General features: G+C 46.5%; 1 protein-coding gene across 1 annotated transcript in view; it reads left to right on the top strand.

Moving 5' to 3' along the window:
• The window catches only part of DMD (dystrophin), a 1,354,185-nt gene that overhangs the window by 612,383 nt on the left and 718,905 nt on the right, over positions 1 to 22,897 (top strand). Inside the window, exons 36-37 of the mRNA XM_056862020.1 lie at positions 18,470 to 18,598; positions 21,712 to 21,882. Coding sequence (XP_056717998.1) covers positions 18,470 to 18,598; positions 21,712 to 21,882 — 300 coding nt within the window. The remainder of the gene's footprint in view (positions 1 to 18,469; positions 18,599 to 21,711; positions 21,883 to 22,897) is intronic.

The raw sequence follows: 22,897 nt of genomic DNA, 5'->3' as shown, positions 1-22,897 counted from the left end.
GAGTCGGATTCTGGACTGGAGTGAGGCTACCCGTGTGCAGTGTTTTAGAGAGGGCCTGAACCCGGACCTGCAGCATTGGGCCTTTATGCAAGGTAACCCCCCTGACGTTGAGGGTTGGGTGCGCCACGCCGCCGACATCGAAAATAGGAAGCAGCTCCTGTACTTGTCCAAGCAACGTTCCGGCCGCGACTTTAAACCGAAAGGAGACAGATCGAGTGGGGTCCGTGACCCTCGTACCCCAGGCGGTAGCGGCCCCACGTCAGCGGAGCGCAGCAAACGCTTCGAGGCAGGGGTGTGCTTGGTCTGTGGAGGAAAAGGTCACTTCGCCTCCCAATGCCCGTCCCGCTCCGGACGCCCTGCTTCCATTCGTCCCATCCCGAATGAAACAGAGAAGGCTCCCGCAGAGGGTCAACCTCGACGCCGAAGCAACGCTCCGGGACGACGGAGCACTCCCTCGGCCCTACACGCGCACGCCTTGGATGGGGCCGCCAACTCGACGGGTCCATCGGGACCCCGGATTACCAATGCAACCTCTGACTCTGCCGAGTCGCGGATTACAAATACCTCGTCCCCCTCGTCCAGCGAGGAGGAAGAGTGGGAAACGCCGGCAAAAAATGCCGTCGGTCTGCTGTAAGGGGGGCTCCTCAGCAGACCGCTCCGTCCGTTGTGCAAGGAGCTCCACCGATGGTAAGCGCCCAAGAGGATAATGTTTATATCCGGGTCCACCTCTCCTTACCTAAAGGGGATCCAGTTTTAGAGTTCCCCGCGCTAGTGGACTCGGGATGCGCCCGCACTTTGATTAGTGAGGAGGCGGCCCGGAGGTTGCAGGTCCGCCGCAAACGTCTCCCGGGTCCTCTCCGCTTTTCCCAGATGGACGGGAGTGACTTTAAGAAGGGGCCCGTCACTCACCGAACTACCGCGGTAGTCATGACTGTAGGGGAGCATTGGGAACAACTGTACTTTACCATTGCCCCCATAGTTGCCCCCGTAGTTTTGGGGATGAACTGGCTGCGGGGCCACAACCCCTCCATTGATTGGGTCAAACGAATCCTGACTTTCCCAGAGAATCCCTGCGCCATGCATGACAGGGATCGTCTGCCCGGTACCCCGGCGGCCGCCTTAGTGGGTTCCCCGGGACCCGTTCCCAACACCCCTAACTTGCCCTCGGAATACTCCCAGTACTCTGATGTTTTTGATGTGCGGGAGTGTGACGAACTACCCCCGCACCGGGAGACCGACTGTGCGATTGAAATTGTTGGAGATGGCAAGTTATCCAAGGGGAAGGTATACCCCATGAGCCCCGGTGAAAAAGCAGTGTTGCGGGACTATTTGGACACCAACTTGGCGAGGGGTTTCATCCGTCCCTCCAAAGCTCCGTACTCCGCCCCAGCCTTTTTTGTCAAAAAGAAAACGGGTGACTTAAGACTGTGTATAGACTTTCGGAGACTCAACGCGGTCACGCAGTCTAACGCTTACCCCCTCCCTCTCATTCCAGACCTGCTAGCACAATTGAAGGAGGGCCGGATTTTCACCAAACTGGATTTAGTGGAAGCCTATCACCGCATCCGCATAAAAGAGGGGGACGAACCCAAAACGGCTTTTTCGAGCTGTTTTGGCATGTTTGAGTATTTAGTGATGCCGTTCGGACTTTCTGGGGCTCCGAGTGTGTTTATGCAATTAATCAATGAAGTGTTACATGATTTGTTATTTAGGGGGGTGGTGGTATTTTTGGATGATATACTCATTTATTCTGAAACCATGGAAGAGCATGTCCGGCTGGTGCGAGAAGTCCTCCAGCGGTTACGGGACCACAAGTTATATGCTAAGGTGTCTAAATGTGAATTCCACCAGCCTTCCATTACCTTTTTAGGCTATGTAATCTCCCACCAGGGGTTAGAAATGGATCCCGGAAAGGTTCAGGCAGTGCGGGATTGGGAACCCCCTACCACGCGCAAGCAACTGCAACAGTTCTTGGGGTTTGCCAACTTCTACCGCAATTTCATCCCCAACTTTGCACGGGTAGCCCTTCCCCTCACTTCCCTCCTGCGCACCAAGGGAAAGGGTGCTAATGCCGCTTTGCCTTCGGCCCGCTTGCAGTGGTCCCCTCCCTGCCAACAGGCTTTTGAGGACTTGAAGCTACTCTTCTCGTCCGAGCCGGTCCTGGCTCACCCGGACTGTACCAAACCGTTTGTGGTCCAGGTGGATGCCTCCGATGTGGCTATGGGAGGGGCACTTCTGCAGCGGGACGAAAACGGCGCCTTAAGGCCATGCGCCTATTTCTCCAAGAAGTTTACCCAGTCCGAAATCAACTGGGCCATCTGGGAGAAAGAAGCCGCGGCAGTCAAGCATGCTCTCACTGTGTGGAGGCATTTTCTAGAGGGGGCGGAATTCCCGTTTGAAGTGTGCACCGATCACAAGAATCTGGAAGCCCTCAAAGGGGCTAGAAAGCTTAACGCCAAACAAATACGTTGGGCTCAATTCTTTGCCAAATTCCGGTTCACCCTCAAACACGTGCCCGGCAAGGAAAACGCTCTAGCGGATGCTCTATCCCGACTCCCCCAGTACCGCAACGATTTTGATCGTCCAGTGGACTCGCTATTCACTCCAGAGCAAAGGGGAGAGGTCCTTGGTTTGGCGGTCTCCACCCGGTCACAAACCTGCCACCCCAGTGGTCCCTCGCTCAAGGGGATTCCGGAGGCTTTTCAGCAACGCCTCCGAGAAGCGTCCCTACAGGAAGCGGAGCAGCAGACGCTCCCATCCGGTATAGAGCAACAGGAATCTTGGTGGGTGCAGGGAGGGAAACTCTATGTCCCAGCCTCCCTTCGCAAGGAGGTTTTGGGACTGGTCCACGGAGCCAAGCTGGCCGGTCATTTTGGGTTTGTCAAGACATTGCATTTAGTGAGACGACAGTTCTGGTGGCCGGGCATGAGGGCGAACGTGGAACTGTACGTGCGCAGTTGTCCCATATGCGCCACCGCCAAGAACAGGGGGGGTAAAACCCCAGGGCTTCTGAAACCCCTGGAGACCCCCGCCCGGCCCTGGGAGGTAATCGCCATGGATTTCATCACCGATCTACCCCCCAGCAGGGGCAAGACCGTACTATGGGTTATTACAGACCTCTTTTCCAAGCAGGTCCACTTTGTCCCCTGCACGGGACTCCCGTTGGCACAGGGGTTGGCCAAAATGTTTGTCACCCATGTCCTCAGACTTCACTCGATCCCTAGGAAGGTCCTCTCCGACAGGGGGGTTCAGTTCGTCGCCAAATTCTGGCGGGCCTTCCTGAAACTCATGGGGGTGGGGGAACAGGGTCTCTCGTCTGCCTACCACCCTCAAACTGATGGGCAAACCGAACGGGTGAATGCCGTGGTCGAGTGCTACCTCCGATGCTATGTCAATTACCATCAGGATGACTGGGTGGACTTGTTACCTTTCGCCGAATATGCGTACAACAATGCCCCCCACTCCTCCACAGGGTTTAGTCCTTTTCGAGTGGTGTACGGGACTGATTTCGGCCCTTTTGGTGCCGCCCCCGTCACCCCCGAACTCGAGGCAGTGCCTGAGATGCAGGAATGGGTACGGGCGGTCAGTTCCACTTGGCCCTGGCTACAGAAGAACCTTGAACGGGCCAAGCGGAAATACAAGGAGCAGGCCGACAAACACCGAACGCAGGGATGGGAACTCCGAGTGGGAGAACAGGTTTACCTTTCCACAAAAAATCTGCGTTCCCTCCGACCCTGTAAGAAACTCAATGACCGCTATGTGGGTCCCTTTCCCATTACCCGGGTGATTAACGAGGTGACTGTGGAGCTGGACCTACCCAAAACTCTTCGGGGCGTGCACCCCGTTTTTCACATTAGTCTACTCAAACCTTTCGTTTCCGCTCCCCAGTTCCACCCCCCTTCCAAACCTGAAGTGCCCACTGTTGTGGGGGGGGGATACCCACATGGAAGTGTCCAAGGTCTTAGATTCCAAGTGGAAAAAGGGGAAACTGTTTTACTTTGTACGGTGGAAACATCTGGGCGCTGCACACGATGAATGGGTCGCAGCCCCCCATATGGCAGCCCCCCGACTCGTACACGAATTCCATTGCGCCTACCCCGAGAAGCCTCGGCCTCCCGACCTCGCGGGAGGGGGGCCTTAAGGGGGGCAGAATGTGAGGGCCATCTGTTTCTGGCTCTTATCTGCTGCCATCTCTACCCCTTTGAACTCGTACAAGCAGTTCGCACCTCCATGTATCTTCCTGAGTCCCCCGCCTCGTTCATGGCGCCCAGGTGCCACCTCTCCTCCCCTGCTGTGCTTTCTGCCTTCACTCCCTCGGGCCGAGTCCGGCCTTGAAATGCTGATAGCCCTCACTGTCTCTTCGGGTCTGTTTGATGTTTTGTGCTGCACCATTTTGCCTTGTAACCTCCCATGCCTTGCGTGTGAACCTTCATGCCCTGTAATAGATAAATACTGTAACCCCGATAAGCTAGTCACTCGCAACTTTGAATCCATGAGACTGTCTTCTCTATCTGAAGCCTTCAATAAATCTTTTGTTTCTGCATTCAAGTCTGAGCAATTGATTTGGCGAGGTTTGCCCAGCTAGGTTGGGGACTCTCACAGTTCCTCTATGTCCAGTTATGTCCCACTGGAGTGGGTCCAAGCTAAACTCCTTAGAGCAATACTCCAAGTACCACCATACGTATCGAATTCCTGGGTGCGTTTGGAGACCAGGATGTTGAAGATGGAGGCTAGGATTGGTCTTTCCTCCATCTATCTCTGGCTGTAAGTGCTGGAGGCAACTGAAGGCCTTCTGCCATTACATGTTGGTGATGATTTTAAATCCAGATGGTGGCAGCAGACTGAGAGGAGAGACAAAAGTTTGGAATTCTCCACCCACTTTCTGTTAGAACACAATGGAGACCAAGCAAAACAATTAGTTAGGCAGAGGCTTTTTGACATTGAATGCCAAAATGAGCTTGTGAGCTCTCCGGCGCTTTTGTCCCCAATCAGGAACAGATATGTTTTAGTTGCCAGCAGAATACCTGTCATTCCTGGAGACAAACAAACAAAGAAGGGCTTTTTCGTTAGCCAGAAATTCTGCCCTACTTTCGGCAACTCTAGAAGCCAGATTCAAGAGGTTATCAAGATCAGAATGGGAGTGTACCTGTAAGTCGGGTGAAGTTGAGTCTACTGTGCACATTTTCTTCAGATGTTCTTTTAATGAGGAAGCAAGATTTAAGCTAATTTCCCCTCTCCCTAATCTAACAAAGGACAGCTCTGAAAAGGGAGGCTGAGGAATCGCCTATGGGAAGGGTCAGCCCAGATGATGAACAAGTAGCTAAATTCTGTTCTGCAATATACAAGATTCGTCAGAGAAAGAGGGGGCTTGGCAATCTAAACTAAAATGTAAAATGTTATATTAATCTGAGGTTTTTAGCCTATTTATTTATTTATTTAAGAATTATATATCCCAATCTTTTAGATACTGGATCTTTTAATTCTACTTTGTAATTGATATGAATATTTTAATGGCTTTGCCGAATTAATAAATCTGATTCTGATCCTCCAGTGGAAAATCCTTTCATTTGAATAAGAGCGAGCCATTAACAAGCCCTGCCTTACAATGACGGTGCCCACTTTCTGAAAAGCTTGGTGGGTGCTAAGGGAACTGCTAGCAGGTATCACGGTTCCATGGGCACCACATTGGAGAGGCCTTGCCTGATTCTGAATTGTTTTAATAAGAAAGAGTTCAAGGCTTTCTCTATATCAATATATATTTGGAGTAGAAAAAGCGATTCTCAATATCCAAAGGAGTTTCTTAAGAGATTTTAGGGGTGATTTTAGGCGGGAGGTTTTAAAGGTGGAGCCTGAGGAAGCGGGGTTTGGGGAGGGGAGGGACTTCAATGCCATAGAGTCCAATTGCCTAAGTGGCCATTTTCTGCAGGTGAACTGATCTCTATTAGCTGTAGATCAATTGTAAGTCTACCATTGGGAATACAAACAATCTAGTTCCTCCTTTTCCTCCTTTCGAGGAAGACCTTTATCAGCAACCCCCTTCTAATATGGAACGGGAATTTGATTCCTATAGTTCATCCAGCGCAGGTTCCTCGTACTCCAATTCTTCCTTCAATAGGAAGCCTTATTTTTTGCCGACTGGAGGACGTCCAAAAAATTACAGACCACCAGGCTCCCGTCCTCGAGGTGGGAGGAACCAAGACGGGAATACTTAGTACTCAATTTATCCAATAGACCATTGACTGATGCTGAATTAAATGTACTCAATTTGGCTCTTGGTTTTGCCCCCACACCTTAATATTCAGCTTTTCATACTCGTGTCGACCTTTTTAAACTTTTTCACCAGGTTAAACTGAAATAATTTTTTCAGGTTTCCTCTTATGTCAGAACACCTTTCAGATGTCCTTCTACTTTCATTCCTGCCAATTCCAATCATCTCATACATTCGTTTCAGCATCTTGTGCTCAGAGACGTTACCAACATGGAAAAGAAACACATCCCTGCTCGCGCAAATTTCACTGCCGAGCAGCAATTAATATTGGATCAATTAAATAATGATAAATCCATTGTTATCAAAGGAAAGATAAGGGCGGAGCTATAGCTATTTTGAATTTTTCTGATTATGATAATGAAAACTTACGACAGCTCGCTGACTCTAAATCTTATCGCCCTCTCATTGCAAATCCAAATAAAGCTATAGATTTAATCATTCGAACTTCCGTTTATGAGGCATCTTCAGCTGGACACATCAATCAACAAATGGCAGATTTTCTTATAAATAAGTTTCCCAGAACACCAATATTTTATACTCTCCCAAAGGTACATAAACCTATTCGTCCTTCATCAGACGCACTATCATTTCAGGCTCCGGATCTTTATTGGAACCCATTGCTCAATATTTAGATTATCATTTAAAACCTTTTGCTTCCGCTACTTCTTCTTTTATTTTAGATTCTAGGGATTTCGTGTCTCAATCCGAAGGTATTTCTATTCCACCTAACAGTGTTTTTGCCTCATTAGATGTAACATCCTTGTACACAAATATACCTTTGGATGAGGCTCGCATTATCATTCATGATCTTTGGGACGCCAGGAATGAGTTAGTTCCCCCCATAGATTTTTTGTTACAGCTTTTGGACATTTTGTTTGAGCATAATTTTTTTCAGGTACAAAGACCAATTCTATTTACAAGTTAATGGCGTTTCCATGGGGGCAGCATGCGCCCCATCCTTAGCCAATATATTTATGATACATTTTGAAAATAATTTTTTATTCCGGAATAACCCTTTCTCAAAGGATATCTTCATTTATAAATGTTTTGTGGATGATTTATTTTTTAATTTTATATCTGCTTCACTTTTTGTTCAGTTTCAGGAATGGATCAATTCCCTTCATCCCCAATTATCTTTCACTGGTACATTTAATGCTACTTCTATTCCATTTCTTGATTTGGAAGTTTTCGTTTCTGCTAACTCCACTTTGGCTGTTAAACCTTATACCAAACCTTTATCCAAACATGCAGGTCTTGATTTTTCTTCGTTCCACCCCCCCACCTGATAAAGAATTTACCCTACAGTCATTTTTTAAGAGTTAAATGTAATTCCACATTTCAGTCAGACTATCAACAAACTGCTTCTCAATTGAACGCTGCTCTTTCAACTAAAGGTTATCCATCCCAGGTTTTGCGATCAGCTAAACTTAGAGCTGATTCTGCAGATAGAAAAGCTTTATTGATGGCTAAAAAATGCTTCTTTGAACAATGTCACTTGGTCATTACAGTACAGCTCGAAATCACATATGATTAACAATATAGTAAAAAAGCATTGGCATTTAATTCAATCTATAGCTGCAGGCCACACTCCTCCATTATGCGGATTGCGTCGTCCTAGAGCTATCTGCGATCACTTGACCCATACTGATGTTCTGTCCCAGTCTTCCTTTACCACTTCTTTTTTCTCACCACCTGTTGTGGGCCATTATAGATGTGGCTCTTGCTCAGTATGTAATTTATGTCTTCCAGTAAAAGAACTCACGTCTACTGCTACTGGTTTCAAATATTCTCTTATACTGGTTTCAAATATTCTCCAATTGTGCCTCCAAACAGGTCATGTACTGCATTTTATGCAAATGTCATCTTATGTACATTGGCAGTACAATTAGAACAGTAAGGACGAGAATTGCTGAACACAGGTCTAGAATTCGCGCAAAAAATTTAGAAGCGCCGCTTACTGCACATTTTTGGGAGAAAGGACATAGCGATAGTGATATGTCCTTTTGTGTCCTTTGGCAGTATCGGGGTCAACCTTATGACTCTCAAAATGTCCAAAAATTCTTACATCAGATGGAAACTAAACTTATTTTTCTTATGAAAACATTATCCCCAGATGGCTTAAATAATGAGATCGATTATTCTTGTTTTTTATAACAATTTTCTTGTCCTACAGTTTTCTTGTTAATATCTCTTTAAGAGTCTCCATTCGTCCATGCAGACGGCGCACCAGCTGCAAGTAATTTGCCACTTCCCGGTATTCTTTTAACAATCATACATTTTCTCCCAGTTTATTCTGTTCTTATGGAGACCTACATGGAAATGGATTGCTGTCCCTTATGAGACATAACCTATTATGGTATTTTGAAATTTGATTTTTTTTGGGTAAGAATAATTTTATATTAATAAATAACGTGGTTTGAGGGCATAGTTTTCTTTTCAACTATTTTATTATGCATAGATTGTTATTTTATATTACATCAATTTTATTGAATGCAGATACATGTAGCTGATGAAGCCATATGCGAAATGTGATTTTGATCTAGACGAAACGTCCGATCATCCTTCTTCTGTGGCTTTGAATTGATTCCTTGACCTCCAGTGGATTGATTATATAATTTGCAAATATACAAACCAAATAATTGCACATCAAGAAAGAATTTGATTGGATGTGAGGGCGATCTGGCTGCGACATCTGTCACCCCATTGATCGCCAGGGTTGATTTGGCTGATCTGGCTGGCTAGGCGGGTGTCCCCTACCTCCCTCACCGCTCCATGTGCGTCCCTCCCGAAGCCGTGCGCTCGGTGGAAGAGGACGACCATCCCAGATAGACGGAGTGTACCGTGCTTCGGTCAAGGGTATACGATAGCTGCGCTCCCCTGCTAGAACCTCCAAACAAGAACAAGGTCCATTTGTAGGAGAACGTAGGGTAGTCAAGCTTCCAAGACTCCAGACACATCCAAGTGAGGCGCTGCATGTGGCAGTATGCAATTCTTAAAAAAAAGAAAGAAAGAAAGAAAGAATTTGATTGACTATATATTTTGCATACCTTGTTATTTAGGATCTATGATATCCTTCTGATCATATTTCTTGCTGGATTGGTTTTTGTATTAATTACTTGAATCTTGCTGTATTTCATATTTGTATATATTAGATGTCACTTACCTGCACTTAGTTCACTTTTATAAATTTGGCATATTGCTTATTGCCTTTTGTGCTATTTTGGTTTGCTTCAATTACCCTTGCAGCACTGAGCCTTTGCTTTTCTCCAGTACCTGGAGGTTGGCAACCCTAGAGGGGGCTCTTCATTTAGGTTGGATGGCTTGAGACTTGGACCAGCTGAGTAAAGTCCACATTCCTCTTGGTAAAATATGGTCCCTGCAGGATATGTTTTGCCCTCTTCTGTTGAAGGAGAAGACATTTCTGTGTTGTGCAATTGGAGAAAACATGGCATATCAAGCAATTTCACTAATTCTCTTTCCTTAACACAGCTTCCCTTACCTTGTGGAGTTTTGTGTCCAAGTTTTGCCCAGTTCCCAACATCATTGTGAGGGTTCACAGTGGAATGCCATGGTGAGGGAGAAATAAGAACCATCTGCAACTACTAATGTCTTCCGCTCATTATTTAAAGGATCCAAGCCATTATCTCAAAGCTTCCACCCTCTGATTTTAATAAGCTACAAGCTAGTAAATAATTGTATCAAACATCAAACTTACTAATACTCTTCATGCCAAAATCTTCTCCCTTCAATTATTTCTTAACACAGTTTGTAAACATGGAGACAAAGAAATACCAGCAGAAGTATATAGCTGAGTGAATTCACAGTGGTGCTGGGGTGTGAAGGGGATGGAATTGCAGTTTTGTCAGTTAAATAATACAGGAAGTCAATCTGAATAAATTGCTGCTGTCATTATGACTGCAGTTCACTAATACTGCAAACGTCATTTACCATATGTTCCATCTACTGTATGACAGCTGTTCAATTCTTATAATTCTTATGTAGAGTTAGAAATAACTACATAACTTTTGATAATGCTCTATCATGAATCCAGAATGTGTGCTTCTCCTGTTTTATTTTTAAATACAGTAAGACCTATGTATTATGTATATACATTGGGTGTCTTCAGTCATTAAAGATGTTTTTGTTAGTATACAGTTCTGGTCGTCTTGGTAGCAATTGTTTTTAACACTGAGATAGAGGCAGAGATAGCTTCTTAAACCCCTGAAACCCATAGTTGTCTTCTAATAATTACAAATCACTGTGAATATGAAAGAGTGAATATGAATTACGTATATATAAGCTTGGACCATGGATAAAATGTCAAGGGAGTGGAGATAATTGGAGGGGTAGGCTTAGAGATTCTGAGGCCCTGGAAACAAGTCCAAGGTGAGGCCCCAGAATCACTGTCACCCCACTGCTGGCCACCATGTCGGGGCCAAGCAAAGGGTGGCACCTATTCCATGTGAAGTGGGCAGGAGCCATCACTGCCACCAGAAGCCAGCTGGCTGGGCCCTAGATGTGGCAGGTGCAAGTATCCTTCCTCAGGGGCTATTCAGGTTTTTAATCTGAAAATTACCCCAATTATCCTCTTTGGTGTTGCCATCTGGATAACAGTCATCAATGAATCTATAGATCGTCCACTGCTTCAGTTCTTACGAAAACTCCTAAACGCCCCTCGATGTGTTGCTGGCATTACTCTTCGTTCCGAGTTTGGCCAAATGTCACTTGAAGCTAGGGCGTGGTTGGCCGCCTTTAAACTACACCTTAAACTGTGCTTTAGCACTGAGGGGTTCCTAGCTTCTCTGAAGCATGACCCTTTTAAATCCTCATGGCAAAAAATCTTAGATGAGAAACTGTCGTTGTTGGGCTTCTCGCAGGATATGTTATTAGATTTTGGGAAAACTGAAGCTTTTGCCAAAATTAAAAAGCGCATTAAAGAGCTCGATTATAACAGCACTACTTTTCGTGCTCGTCGCGTCTGTTCGTCCCAGTTCTTCGGAATACCCCCTCCACGTTGTCTGCCAGCCTATACATATTATCTGACAACTCTTCGTCTCTGTAGAGCTTTTTGCTTGGCTAGATTGAATGCTAACCCTTCTATGGTAATGCAGGGCAGAATTCTGAATATACCATACTCAGACAGGATCTGCCCTTGCTCTTCTGGCTCTATTGACTCATTAGCCCATGCCCTTTTGGAATGCCGCTTTTACGAGGAACTTCGATCGCACTATACTTCCCCCCTTTTAATATACAAATCCAATGCCTCTGTGACTGACATAATACCTTTTTTACTAAGCGATAGGGACCCCAAGGCTACATTGTCAGTGGCAAGATTTGTTTCAGTCCTTATATCCAACACTAGATATATGTGTGAGGGTTCCCCACCCCTCTGTGCAAATCCCATAAAGCCACTTGCTCAGACAGTCATGCAGAAACAAGGATCTTTATTGAGAGCTTCAGAAGGTGTAAGCCATACACTGGTTAAAGTTGCAAGTAAGCCCGACTACTCTACTACAGAATTATATCTCCTCAGAGAAGCAAAAGGTCACACCTATGTTATGGGAAGCTACAAGATAGATGGGTACGGTACAGACATCAATCGTCCCCAGGGAGCTAGTTAGGGTTATCTACTTTCCAAGGCCGGAATTGGCAAGAGGGAGTGAACCAAAGCACAGCCGGGGAACACAGCAGGGGAGGCACTCATGATACATACCAGCCAGGGCCTGACAGATATGGCACCTGAACTCAGAGAAGGCCAAATGGTCTGAACTGCTTTTACGAGTCCAGAGGGAGGGGGAATTGGGATCGGAGCACACAAAGACATACAGACCCTCACATTCTGCCCCCCTTAAGGCCCTCCTCCCCCGAGTCCGGGCGGACGAGGTCGGTCTGGATAAGCAGAGTGAAATTCTCGAACCAAACGAGGGGCGGCCACATGGGGAGCTGCCACCCACTCATCCTGAGCGGAGCCCAGGTGTTTCCAACGAACTAAATAGAACAATTTCCCCCTTTTCAGTTTGGAATCCAACACCCTAGAGACTTCCAAATGCGTTTCCCCCCCCACAACTGTAGGAATCTCAGGCTTAGGGAGGGGATGGAACTGAGGCGCTGGAACGTACGGTTTCAGCAAACTGATGTGAAACACAGGGTGTACTCCTCGAAGAGACTTAGGGAGTTCCAATTCCACAGTAACATCATTGATCACCCGGGTGATGGGGAAAGGGCCTACGTACTTGTCACTCAGTTTTTTACAAGGTCGAAGGGAGCGTAGGTTTTTGGTGGAAAGGTATACCTGACCCCCCACTTTGAGTTCCCACCCCGGAGACCAATGTTTATCGGCTTGATCCTTGTATTTATGTTTGGCCCTTTCCAGGTTTTCCAGCAACCAGGGCCAAGTGGTTTGTACTACTTGTACCCATTCCTGAACCTCCTGCACCCCCTCGAGCTCGGGGGTGATGTTAGGAGAACCGAAGGGTCCAAAGTCTTTCCCATAGACCACACGAAAAGGACTGAAATCTGTGGAAGAATGGGGGGGCATTATTGTACGCATATTCAGCAAAAGGCAACGTCCACCCAATCGTCCTGGTGGTAATTGACATAACACCTCAAATAGCACTCAACCACAGCATTGACATGCTCGGTTTGACCATCCGTCTGGGGGTGGTAAGCTGAAGAAAGTCCCTGCTCTTCCACCCCCATTACTTTTAGGAAGGCTCTCCAGAATTTGGCCACAAATTGAGCCCCCCTGTCGGAGAAGACCTTCCTCGGGATCGAATGGTGTTTTACACGTGATTAACAAACAGTCTAGCCAGCTTCTGAGCTGAAGGTAGCCCCGCACAAGAAACGAAGTGAACCTGTTTGGAAAATAAGTCAGTTATTACCCACAACACAGTTTTCCCCCGACTGGGGGGCAAGTCAGTAATAAAATCCATAGCAATCACTTCCCAGGGCATGGTTGGAGTTTCAAGCAGTTTCAAGAGTCCGGGAGTCTTCCCCATCCGTCTTTTGGCAGTGGCGCAGATGGGGCAGCTGTGCACATACATCTCCACATCAGTTCTCATGCCGGGCCACCAAAATTGCCGCCGCAATAGATGCAAGGTCTTGACAAACCCAAAATGCCCCGCAAGTTTGGCCCCGTGAACCATTCCCAGGACCTCTTTCCGGAGTGCCTCAGGAACATAGATTTTACCCCCCTGCACCCATAAGGAGTCCTGTTGGGTGAGCTGCGCGGGGAGGACTTGCCGCTCCGCTTCTTTTTGAGAAGCATCTCGGAGTCGCTGCAGAAAAGCCTCCGGGATCCCTTTGGGGGGAGGGACTTGCTGGCACTGGGATTGAGAGCGGGTGGTGACTGCGAGTCCCGAGGCTTCCCCCCTCTGCTCAGGGGTGAATAAGGAGTCTACTGGTCGATCGAAGTCGTTGCGGTACTGGGGAAGCCTAGAGAGAGCATCTGCTAACGCATTGTCTTTCCCTGGTACATGTTTTAGAACGAAGCGGAACTTAGCAAAGAACTGAGCCCAACGAATCTGTTTCGCGTTGAGCTTTCTAGCCCCTTTTAGAGCCTCGAGGTTCTTGTGATCGGTGCAAACCTCAAACGGGGATTCCGCCCCTTCCAGAAAGTGTCTCCAAATGGTGAGGGCATGTTTGACAGCAGCTGCCTCCTTCTCCCAAATGGCCCAGTTAATCTCCGACTGGGAAAACTTTTTAGAGAAGTAGGCACACGGTTTCAATTGGCTGTTCCCGTCCCGCTGTAAGAGAGCCCCCCCCATGGCTACATCAGAAGCATCCACTTGGACCACGAAAGGCTTATTACAATCGGGGTGGGCAAGAACGGGCTCGGACGAGAAAAGCAGCTTGAGTGTATCGAAAGCCTGCTGGCAGTCCGAAGTCCATTGCAATCTAGCTGAAGGCAGAGCGGCGTTTGCTCCCTTCCCCTTAGTGCGCAGGAGTGAGGTGAGAGGGAGCGCTACCTGGGCAAAATTAGGAATAAAGTTCCGGTAAAAGTTGGCAAAGCCTAAAAATTGTTGCAAATGTCTACGCGTGGTGGGAGGTTCCCAGTCCATTACTGCCCGAACCTTTTCGGGGTCCATTTCCAAGCCTTGATGGGAAATTACATAGCCCAGGAAGGTGATGGAGGGTTGGTGGAAATCACATTTGGAAACCTTAGCAAACAGTTTGTGCTCGCGCAGCCGCTGCAGCACTTCGCGCACCAGTTGAACATGCTCTTCCATGGTTTCAGAATAAATGAGGATGTCGTCTAGAAATACCACCACCCCTCGAAACAATAGATCATGTAGGACTTCATTAATTAATTGCATAAACACACTCGGAGCCCCCGAAAGTCCGAACGGCTTCACTAAGTACTCAAACATTCCAAAACAACAAGAAAACGCAGTCTTTGGTTCGTCCCCTTCTCGTATGCGTACTCGGTGGTAAGCCTCCACCAAATCCAATTTGGTGAAGATTCGGCCCTCCTTCAATTGCGCGAGAAGGTTTGGAATGAGAGGGAGGGGGTATGCGTTAGACTGAGTGACCGCATTCAGTCTACGGAAATCATTACAGAGTCTTAAATCCCCCGTCTTTTTCTTGACAAAGAATTTGGGAGCCGAGTAAGGAGCCTTGGACGGGCGGATGAAGCCCCGCGCCAGGTTGGTGTCCAAATACTCGCGCAACACAGCCTTTTCATTTGGGCTCATGGGGCACACCTTCCCTTTGGACAGTTTGCCATCCCCCACTATTTCAATGGCACAGTCCGTTTCTCGGTGGGGGGACAATTCGTCGCATTCCCGCACATCAAACACATCGGCGAACTGGGAATACTCGTTGGGAAGCTGGGGTGGAGCAGTCCCGGGAAGGGGGGCCCCCACTAGGGCGGCTGCTGGGGCGCTAGACACCCTATCTTTATCATGGAGTTCGCATGGGTTGCGAGGGAAGGTGAGCGTCCGCTTCACCCAGTCTATAGAGGGATTGTGCCCCAGCAACCAGTTCATTCCTAAAACTACGGGTGCAACTATGGGAGCGATGGTAAAATAAAGGCGCTCCCAATGTTCCCCTACGGACATGATGACAGCTGCAGTGCGGTGGGTTACGGGTCCCTTTTTAAAGTCACTGCCATCCATCTGGGAAAAGCGGATGGGTTCGGGTAGCCGTTTCCGCCTAACTTGCAGCAACTTGGCTGCCTCTTCGCTCATCATGGTACGGGCACATCCCGAATCCACCAGGGCTGTGAATTCTAAGGTGGGACCCCCTTTGGGTAGTGAAAGTTTGACTTTAACATATACATTGTCTTCTTGAGCGCTTACCATTAGTGGAGCTCCTTGCACAACGTTCTGCGCGGTCTGCTGAGGAGCCCCCTTTACAGCAGACCGGCGGCGTTTTTTGCCGGCAAGTCCCAGTCCTCTTCGCTGGAGGAAGTGGTTGTGGTATTTGTAATCCGCGACTCCGACGAGTCAAATGTTTCCATTGTAATCCGTGACCCCGATGGGTCGGTGGTGTCCGAGGCTACGCTCTCGGTACGGGCGTGCAGGGCTGAGGGCGCGCTGCGTCGGCTCGGAGGTGGTGCGCCGCTCCGGCGGCGAGGTGGCCCTTCGTGAGAGGGCTTCTCAGGTTCGGTTGTGGTCGGATGAGTCGGTCCTGGGCGTCCGGTTCGAGAAGGGCATTGCGAAGCAAAGTGTCCTTTCCCCCCGCAGACGAGACAGACCCCGCTCTCAAAGCGCCTGCGGCATTCGGCCATGGAGGGTCCACTCCCCGAGGGAGTGCGGGGTTCCTTCGGGCCGCCGGGTCTGTCTCCACGGGGTTTGGTCTCTCGTCCGGTGCGTTGCCGGGACAGAAGCAGCAGTTGCTTACGGTTTTCAATATCGGCAGCGTGGCGAATCCAGCCTTCAACGTCGGGAGGGTTGCCCTGCATGAAAGCCCAGTGTTGCAGGTCCGGGTTCAACCCTTCCCGAAAACACTGCACCCTGGTAGTTTCGCTCCAGTCCAAAACCCGACTCGAGAGCGACTGGAATTCACTAGCATACTGTGTGACAGTCTTAGTACCTTGGCGCAGTTGTTGCAGGGCTACCTTTGCTCGCTCGCCCAAATGCGGGTCCTCAAACCGCTGTCGAAAGGCAACCATGAAGTCATCGAGACTGCGCAAAACCGGAGAGCGAAGTTCATACTGCTGTACCATCCAGGCGGCCTCCTCCCCTTGTAGAAGGGAAGCGACATATTGGACTCGGGAGTCTTCCGAAGTAAAAGTCTGGTTCTGCTCATGCATAAACACGTCCACTTGTACCATGAAAAACGTTAGTTGGTCACTCGACCCATCATACGTGATTTTCAAATCTCTACGGACTGGTGGAGCGGGGCGAATGGGAGGTACCGGGAGCACGGGCGCCGGGGGCTCGCCGTCCGGCGGGACCACGGGTGGAGTCTGAATCTTCATCGCATCCATGGCCCCGGCCATCTCCAGCATCAGGGTTTGCATAGTATCCATCCGGTCCAGCAGCTCTTGGCGCTCGGACTGCCAGCGCCGCCGTTCCTCCTCCATTTGATGAAGCAACACAGCTTCCTTCCGGGCGGGATCTTCCTTGAACCCCGACCCGTGCATCACAGTCCGTCTTGACTGTGTGTCGCCCTTTGGAAGCGACCAATGCTTGGGGGTTTGCAGCCAGCTCTCCAGGCGAGTTTGCTTGGGCCTTGTTCCCAGACCTAATTTCGAGTCGGGTTCACTGGGCGTCTTCCCAGGCGACTTCCCATCCTTAGGGGGTAAATCAGGTTTCGTGGGTTCAGCATCGCCCTTCTTGTCGTCATCATTCGGTTTGTCGTCGAGGTCCCCGTTGCCTGCCATGGCTGTCCAAGGACGGTCCAGGAGCAGGTTAACGCGGCAGTGACTTGCAACTTAATGTGAGGGTTCCCCACCCCTCTGTGCAAATCCCATAAAGCCACTTGCTCAGACAGTCATGCAGAAACAATGATCTTTATTGAGAGCTTCAGAAGGTGTAAGCCATACACTGGTTAAAGTTGCAAGTAAGCCCGACTACTCTACTACAGAATTATATCTCCTCAGAGAAGCAAAAGGTCACACCTATGTTATGGGAAGCTACAAGATAGATGGGTACGGTACAGACATCAATCGTCCCCAGGGAGCTAGTTAGGGTTATCTACTTTCCAAGGCCGGAATTGGCAAGAGGGAGTGAACCAAAGCACAGCCGGGGAACACAGCAGGGGAGGCACTCGTGAGACATACCAGCCAGGGCCTGACAGATATGGCGCCTGAACTCAAAGGCCAAATGGTCTGAACTGCTTTTACGAGTCCAGAGGGAGGGGGAATTGGGATCGGAGCACACAAAGACATACAGACCCTCACAATATGCTGCTCAAGATCAATTGATCAAGGAGCTTCTAAGGGATAAAAGGAAAGGAAAGGAAAATATCCTCCCTCCCTCAGTGGGGTAAAGCCCCCACCAAGTGTGGGGCACAGGGAAGCTGCCTCTGTTGCCCATTGGCTAAAACCACCCCTGGGTAACTGGCCTCAGTGGAACTCTGTCCTCTGAGATCAATCCCCTTTCATCACACATAAACTTTCAAACAACTAACAGGCACTCTCACCCAAAACTTAGAAGTCTCTTGTGGTGAGGAATTGAGCTTGGATTCTCAGGCCAACTCCTGAATTCCTAAAAGGTAATTCCCACCTCTTTCTAGGAGAAATGCGGCTTGAGTGATGGTCACCTTAAGACATGCACCCCTTGGGATCATTTCCCCACTTTAGGTCCCAGGGTAAAGTGAACCAAGCAACTGTTTGATTCCCTTCAGCATTATTTCAAGACCCAGCTGGCCTGCACACTACTTTCTGCTATCAGCATTTTCTGACAGCATGAGGAAACATGTGTTTGCAACCCTTGGCCTATCCCGTTTGGGAATTTTCAACCTCCCAGTCTTTTTCTTCTTCTCCAATAGTATAGAATTAGTTCACTCTTTCTGCCAAAATCTTATCCCTGTATTTATTTCTTAACCAAGTGTAATCTTGGAGACAAAAAAAATAATACCAGCAGAAGAACTTAGCTGAGTTAATGAAGAACAAGTTCATTCTGGTTAACGGACTGGCTAATTTGTTCTTCATTCTGTGGACCTGGGCAATATTTATAGAGTTTTCATAGCCATGCCCTTCTTTGGTTCGGCTGTTCATTTATGAAAACATTTCTTCCATTTATCTGTGTACAGGCATATCAGAAACACATGGAGACTTTTGATTTGAATGTTGCTAATATCACTACCTGGATGTATCGAGCAGAAATACTCTTGGATGAATCTGAAACTCAATTACCTCAGCAAAAGGAAGAAATTGTTAAGGTAACAAATGCAATTTTCAGAAAACAATGTAAATCTAATAGATAGGGCATATCCAGGATTTTTACTTATAGGTTTCAGATGGCATCTTAATAGTGAAATGTTTTCTACTGACAAAGGCATTCTCTTAACAACATTTAAATTGCTTAAAAATATTGCAGAATGCAGAGTAACGGTAAACCCCTTCAAAAGGAAAAGTAAATATGTATTTTTACTGCATGGGAACTTCTTAGTAGGCAGAAAACTATTTAATCCTTTATCTTCACAAGACTTCTCTACCAGTTTTTTTAAAGCACCAGGGTTTATAGGTTTACTTATTTTTTCAAATTTTTCTTCTGAAAATCGTTGTATATAGTAACATATTGTATCATGTCAAATAATTTCCAAGCATTGATTTAATTTGGTCTTGTATTAGTATCTATTGTATTGGTATCTATATACATAGATACTATATACATAGATACCAATCTATATACAGCTATATACACTGTATTAGTACCTATATACTAATAGTCAAGTAAGCCAAATCTTTGGATACTTAAATCCACTGACTGTGAACAGGCAAGACAAATCTTTCTACAAACCTGAAAATGGCCCCAGGTTTGCAGAAAAATCTGGAAAAAAATACATTAAATACTCAAAAATGATAAAAGGAGTGCCTGTAGCTTTAAGCAACGGATTATCTCTGTGGCTTTTGTTAGGCAACCACAGCATTCCAGGCTTGGTTCTGTGAGTAAAAGCAAGGGGGATGAGGCTAAGCCCTTTCAGGCCTGTTTTTGCCTTCAAGAGAAGGCAACTTGGAGCCAGGCCTGGCTAGGCTTGCCAGCTCAAGATTGTGAAATTCCTGAAGCTCAGATCTTGCAAATTTGCAACAATTGTGTCACCAAATTAATTTTCTTGCCTATGTATAAAATTATAAAATTGAACTAAACACAGTATCAGACATATAGAGAGACTCCAAAGGAATTCCCATTTTCTTGAGTTTAAGGGTAATTAATTTAAGCCATTTAGATTGAAAGTGATTGGCTAGCATTAGCCAACCCAAGCTGGAAGGATTAGATATAAAAAAACAACTGAAGCCATAATGTAATTGTTAAGAACATAAGAACAGGCCTGCTGGATCAGACCCAGGCCCATCAAGTCCAGCAGTCTGTTCACACAGTGGCCAACCAGGGGCCTCTAGGAAGCCAGCCTCTTGTTTCTAGTGTATTAAGCCCTAGTTCGAGACGTAATACTGCGTATGCTGTGCAGTTTGAGATTCCTAGCAAGCGATGCAGAAAGACGGATTGGGTTGGCTCTACGCTGTAATTTACAGAATTTATCCAAATTGGGATCCAACAGAATAGCTGGGAAAGCACTTTGGCTTTATAGACTCATATGGATGCAGGGACGAACTGACTGCCTTTAGCATAAAAAAAAAACGCGGGAAACTGCCCACAATGTTAATTTGGCCTGATTAGAGGCTTGCTTCTGGTGTGTAGACCATCTGAGATTGTATTGGAAGCAGACTTTTAAGTACTTGAAATGCTTTACTTGTTCAATACTATTTCCGTTTATTGTCCAGTTCCCTGGTTTCCATGATCTTGAAAAAAAAGAACCTTGGATTTATCCTAATTGATGGTAAGTAGGGTTGCCAGGTACCCGGTGGTGGTGGACCAACCCCCGGCAATTCGCCCCTCTGCCCGCCGACCACCTGAGGGTTGGTGGGAAAGCGTGCACGCGTGCGTACACACAGCGCGCACGTCACTTCCGCTTTACAACTGGAAGTGCTGCTTCGTGAGGGGCCTTATATCACTCAAACTCTTAGGGCCGCTTTACCACTCAAACTAAGAGGTATAAGGCCTCTTGCGAGGTGGCACTTCCGGTTGTAAATCCCAACCTCACCCCATAGCCTCCCGCCGGAGGAGAGTGGGGGGGCCTGGCAGCCCTAATGGTAAGGGAGTTCAATCCACAATAAGTCACAAAGGCCTGCAAAAGGCGGTTTAGGCCCTTTTGGGTTTGAGAGAGAAGGACTGCATTGTCTGCATACAGGAGAAGGGGGACCACTCAAGATGCTAGCTGAGGAAAGTGGCCATTTATTCTGTACAGGTGGGACGCAAGATCGATAAAAAACAAATTTAAAAGATGAGGAGCCAGAACACAGCCCTGTTTAACCCCTTTGATAGGATTTTAGGGGACTGGAGGCCTTTGTTATTGCAGCGGATTTGACAAGTGGAAGACTAGAACAGATTGCCTATGAGGAAAAGTAGACGGGAATCCTAAAGACAGTATTATACACGCACATCCTCTGTGAATATTTCATGCACAGATTAATTTCAGAAACATTTATTGGTTTTATTTCATTTATATACCACCCTTCATCGCAGTGGGGACCCAGAGCAATTTATGATATTCTCCTCTCCTCTATTTTATCCTCATAACAACCCTGTGAGGTAGGTTAGGCTGAGAGTGTGTGACTGGCCCAACCTCAGCCAGCAAGCTTCCAAGGCAGAGTGGGGATTTAAACTTGGATCTCCTAGATCCTAGTCCAGTATTCTAACCACTGTGTCACACTGACTATTTAATTTTACATATACCTCCTTTTATTTATTAATTCAATGGATTTCTTTCATTGCACTATTTTTTTAATGAATAACCAAGGATTAACATTAGGCCATTGGCATTCGTTTCAATATAACAGCAAAGACTGCAGCTGAAAAGTTAAACAGTAAATCTGACCTCTTTCTCATCACATAACTCTTGTCTAAATATTTATTAAGTGTAAAATGGTTCAAAACTAAAGCTTCTGTTCCTCTGCAATGATCGTTTCTCCAGCTAAGGGTTGCATTGTTCTGAGAAGGAGCTAAGAAAACACTGAAGACCTGTTACATAATTTAAATGCATATTCATGTTGTACTTCACTGTTTCTACCAACCTGAAAATATGAAAGAAGCTATTCAGAGCTACTGTTCAGTAGCTATTCAGAGCTTCCCAGCTAGATGCTTTGTATAGACATTTGCCCAAAGTTTGCTAGATGGTTTTGCATCTTGTTCCTTTGCACACTCTCTCTCACACTTTTTCTTCCTTTCTGCATTTATTACTAACTTGAAGCCCTGTCTCTTACTCATGGACTATAGCGTTTAAAGACTGAGATGAATGATATGCGTCCAAAGGTGGACTCTGTGCGTGACCAGGCAGTAGACTTGATGACAAACTGCGGCGATCACTGCAGGAAAATAATGGAGCCTAAACTGGCAGAGCTCAACCAACGATTTGCAGCCATTTCACAAAGAATTAAAAGTGAAAAGGTAGGAAGAATTGTTCCAGTGTGGAACTACATGTTCCTGCTAAATAAGAAACTAACAGAGTGGGTAAAATTCTTGGAAGACTCTTTTCCCCAAGATGGAAACTAGCAAAACAGTGAAGCACAGTAGTGGTATCTGTGTGTGCATGTGTGTGCATACTTTCACCTTTGGGTTTGCTGAAATTTTCTATTTTCTCAACAGACTTTTGCCAACAGTTCTGCACTAATCTGAAAAGAAAATACACAGTAGATTATTAGGCTCACATGAAAAATAAATGAGTTGCAACATCCCTCCCTGTCTTTATTACCCCCTCCCACACAATAAATGAAAACATCCTATTGTTGACTAGCTAAATTAATAATCACATCTTAAATGGTAGGATACAACCCTACCAGTACCATTAAAGGGTGACAAATACAGTTACTTACAGTGCAATCCAAAACACAGTTAGATGCTTCTAAGTCTATGGACATAAAGAAAGTGTAACTCTGCTGAGGATTTGACCATTAATTTAGCGTATTTTTTATTGAGTGTGTGTGTTAGGGTTGCAAATTGAATTTTTTGCTTGAAATACCAAATGGGACATTCTTAGAAATCCATTTTGCTTAATTCTGGGCAATGCCTAACTCACATTCATTTAAGAGAGAATAACATAAATTTCATTTGTTTCCCTCAGTTAAACTTAGTAATAGCTGAATGTAATCTTAACTACTTTGTGTCCAACAAAGCTCTCACCTGTAAAATGAAATAAAATGGGTAGAAAACTGCTTAGAGAGTTTTGGCTTTTTTATACCAGTGTTAAGGATGACTGAAATAATGGATTTATTTTGATAAACATCTACTTAATTTAATATTGTTTTCAAAAACTGATAGAATGTATTCAATATTAAAGATGACCAAGCAGGGAGAGATTTATAACAATTTTGGTGAGTATCAAAGTTATTTGTTTGTTTTGGGATTAAAAAGTAACAACTAAGATTAATTGGTCATGCAAAGACTAGTATGAAATTCTTCGTGA

Source organism: Euleptes europaea, chromosome 16 (assembly GCF_029931775.1).
Source record: "Euleptes europaea isolate rEulEur1 chromosome 16, rEulEur1.hap1, whole genome shotgun sequence".
Taxonomy (NCBI): Eukaryota; Metazoa; Chordata; class Lepidosauria; order Squamata; family Sphaerodactylidae; genus Euleptes; species Euleptes europaea.
The sequence above is the reverse complement of the archived record's forward strand: the minus strand, read 5'-3'. Positions and strand labels throughout refer to the sequence as shown.